Source organism: Alosa sapidissima, chromosome 9 (assembly GCF_018492685.1).
Source record: "Alosa sapidissima isolate fAloSap1 chromosome 9, fAloSap1.pri, whole genome shotgun sequence".
NCBI lineage: Eukaryota > Metazoa > Chordata > Actinopteri > Clupeiformes > Clupeidae > Alosa > Alosa sapidissima.
In genome coordinates this window covers 9,696,203-9,698,702 of record NC_055965.1, presented here as the reverse complement: position 1 = coordinate 9,698,702, position 2,500 = coordinate 9,696,203, and the positions used below count along the sequence as shown (strand labels likewise).

The 2,500-nt window shown below is 47.6% G+C and overlaps 1 protein-coding gene across 1 annotated transcript in view; it reads left to right on the top strand.

Moving 5' to 3' along the window:
* LOC121717937 overlaps positions 1-2,500 on the top strand; it is an 87,497-nt gene that overhangs the window by 70,307 nt on the left and 14,690 nt on the right. Inside the window, exon 4 of the mRNA XM_042102649.1 lies at positions 1,982-2,092. Within this exon, the coding sequence (XP_041958583.1) occupies positions 1,982-2,092 (111 nt within the window). The remainder of the gene's footprint in view (positions 1-1,981; positions 2,093-2,500) is intronic.

Here is a 2,500-nt window from a genome sequence, read left to right as displayed (position 1 = left end):
GTCCTCTCTTCCTCTCCCCCTATCCACTGCCATCTCACACAAAGTCATCCTCTCTTTAACTCTCCCTTTAACACCTCTCTCTCTCTCTCCCTGTCTGTACCCCCCCCCCCCCCCCCCCCTCTCCGGCTGTCCGAGTCACATTGATGTGCCATCTGATGTTAGTGTGTTTAAAAGACAAATGCCCCCCCTCCTCCTCTTTCGCTCCTTTTTTTCTCTTTTTGTCTCCTTTTGTCCTTCCCTCTGGTCCTCCTTCTGTCTGATCCCATCTCTCTCTCTCTCTCTTTCCCTCTCCCTCTCTCTCTCTCTCTCTCTCTCTCTCTCTCTCTCTCTCTCTCTGTACTTTGGGCTTTCTGTCACAAAGTGCTTCTCCTCACAGTTTGTTCTTTTTTCTTTCCCCCCCCCCCCCCTTTTTTTTGTCCTCTCTTGGAGACAGAGACAGGGATGGGAAGATAGAGGCTGACGGGAGTCAGATAACCGTAAGGGAGCCCTGGAAGAGTGAAAGAAGGAAGGAAAAAGAAGGAAAGAAAGAAAGGAGTTAGAGAAATGTACAAAAAGACATCTAGCGATATATACAGAAAGTGAGAGAGAAGAGACAAAAAGCAAGAGATATGGAAAGAGAGAAAGAAAGAAAGAAAGAAAGAAAGAAAGAGTGAAAGAAGGACAGAAAGAAGAAGAGAGAGAGAGAAAGAAGAGGAGAGGGAGATGTGGAGAAGGAGTGGAGGAAAAGCCCTGGTGGCTAGAGAGGGCAAATCGTGTGTGATGCGCTTGGCATGTTTGATGTCCAGCAGGGTGCCCATTCATCCCCAGCCTGGTGTCTGTGTGTGTGTGTGCTTGTGTGTGCTTGTGTGTGTGTGTGTGTGTGTGTGTGTGTGTGTGTGTGTGTGTGTGTGTGTGTGTGTGTTTCAGGCCCCCGAGGTCAGTGCGGGTCCTGGGTATCAGTAGCAGGCTGCATCTGGTAAACAGGCATGCAGAGACGGGGATAATCAGGGGCCAATTACGGCCAGGGCCTGATCTGTCTGCACTCATCCAGTCAAAGAAGCCCCTCCAGCTCTCTTTACTTCAACATGAATACACAGCTATACACAGCCAGGGCCCGCCACAGCGCAGCTGGGCCACACACAATGTGTGTGTGTGTGTGTGTGTGTTTGTGTGTGTGTGTGTGTGTGTGGAATGGTCATTCTGTTGTGTTTGCTAACAAGAAGGTGTCTGTTTTATCTGGCTCATCTACCCAAGGTGTCAATCAAGCAGGCAGGCAGGCAGTAGGATGTGTATGTGAAGAACTCAGGAGGCACAGAGGAAGCACTGAGCACTTCATCAATTGTCTCGTTGGCATGTGTTACTGCTGAATGCACACAATGCCACACACACACACACACACACACACACACACACACACACACACACACACACACACACACACACACACACACACACACACACACACACACACACACACAATGCCACACACACACACACACACACACCTTCACATATCATACCCTTTCACACGTCTCACATACCATTCTGCTTGATTGAAACCACAGCCATAATGTAATATACATATTAAATACATCTAAATAGCAAATGCCGTGTACACATACAGTCTAAATTATGCATGATGCGTATTTCACAATGAGATCCCATATGTGTATGTACATTGTATACTGTATGCAGCTTACAGTAACAGATGCGGTGTGCAGCCCCCAGTTGTTAGCGTATGTTCTACACATGGCTCAACAGTGCGAGATGTTTTGAGTGAAATTGTACAAATAACTTGATATGTAAAAAAAAAAGGTACCGGTGCATGGGAGAGGAAAGTAATTGTATAAGTAATATGTATTTGTTGCTGTGGTGTTTATTTCAGTTATACTGGTTTGTGTGTATGTGACTATTTAGTTGGGGGGGGGGGGGGGGGGGGGGGGGGTCTGTGAGTGTTTCCATAACACTGTTGATGTTGTCGGCCCTTAACTGGAGCCCTTACTCCATTCGAGTGGATGATTCTGACGACCATCATCGCCAACTGCATCGTGCTTGCACTGGAACAGCATCTCCCCGATGGAGACAAGACGCCGCTGTCAGAACGGCTGGTGAGACACACACACACACACACACACACACACACACACACACAACACACACACACACACAAACAAACAAACACACACTTACACACTTAACATACACACACACACACACACACACACACACACACACACACACACACACACACACACACACACCTACACCACAACACACACACACACACACACACACACACACACCACACACACACACACACCTACACCACAACAGCACATCCTCATTCATACTCAAACACTTGATTGACTCCAGTGGCACTTAGGAGCATACATGCTGATTTGCATGAACAGATTACAAAATGTCCCATGTATAAGAGCTCAGCTGTGCACGCACAGACACACACACACACACACACACACACACACACGCGCGCGTAAAAACGCCACCCAGTTCAAAATGA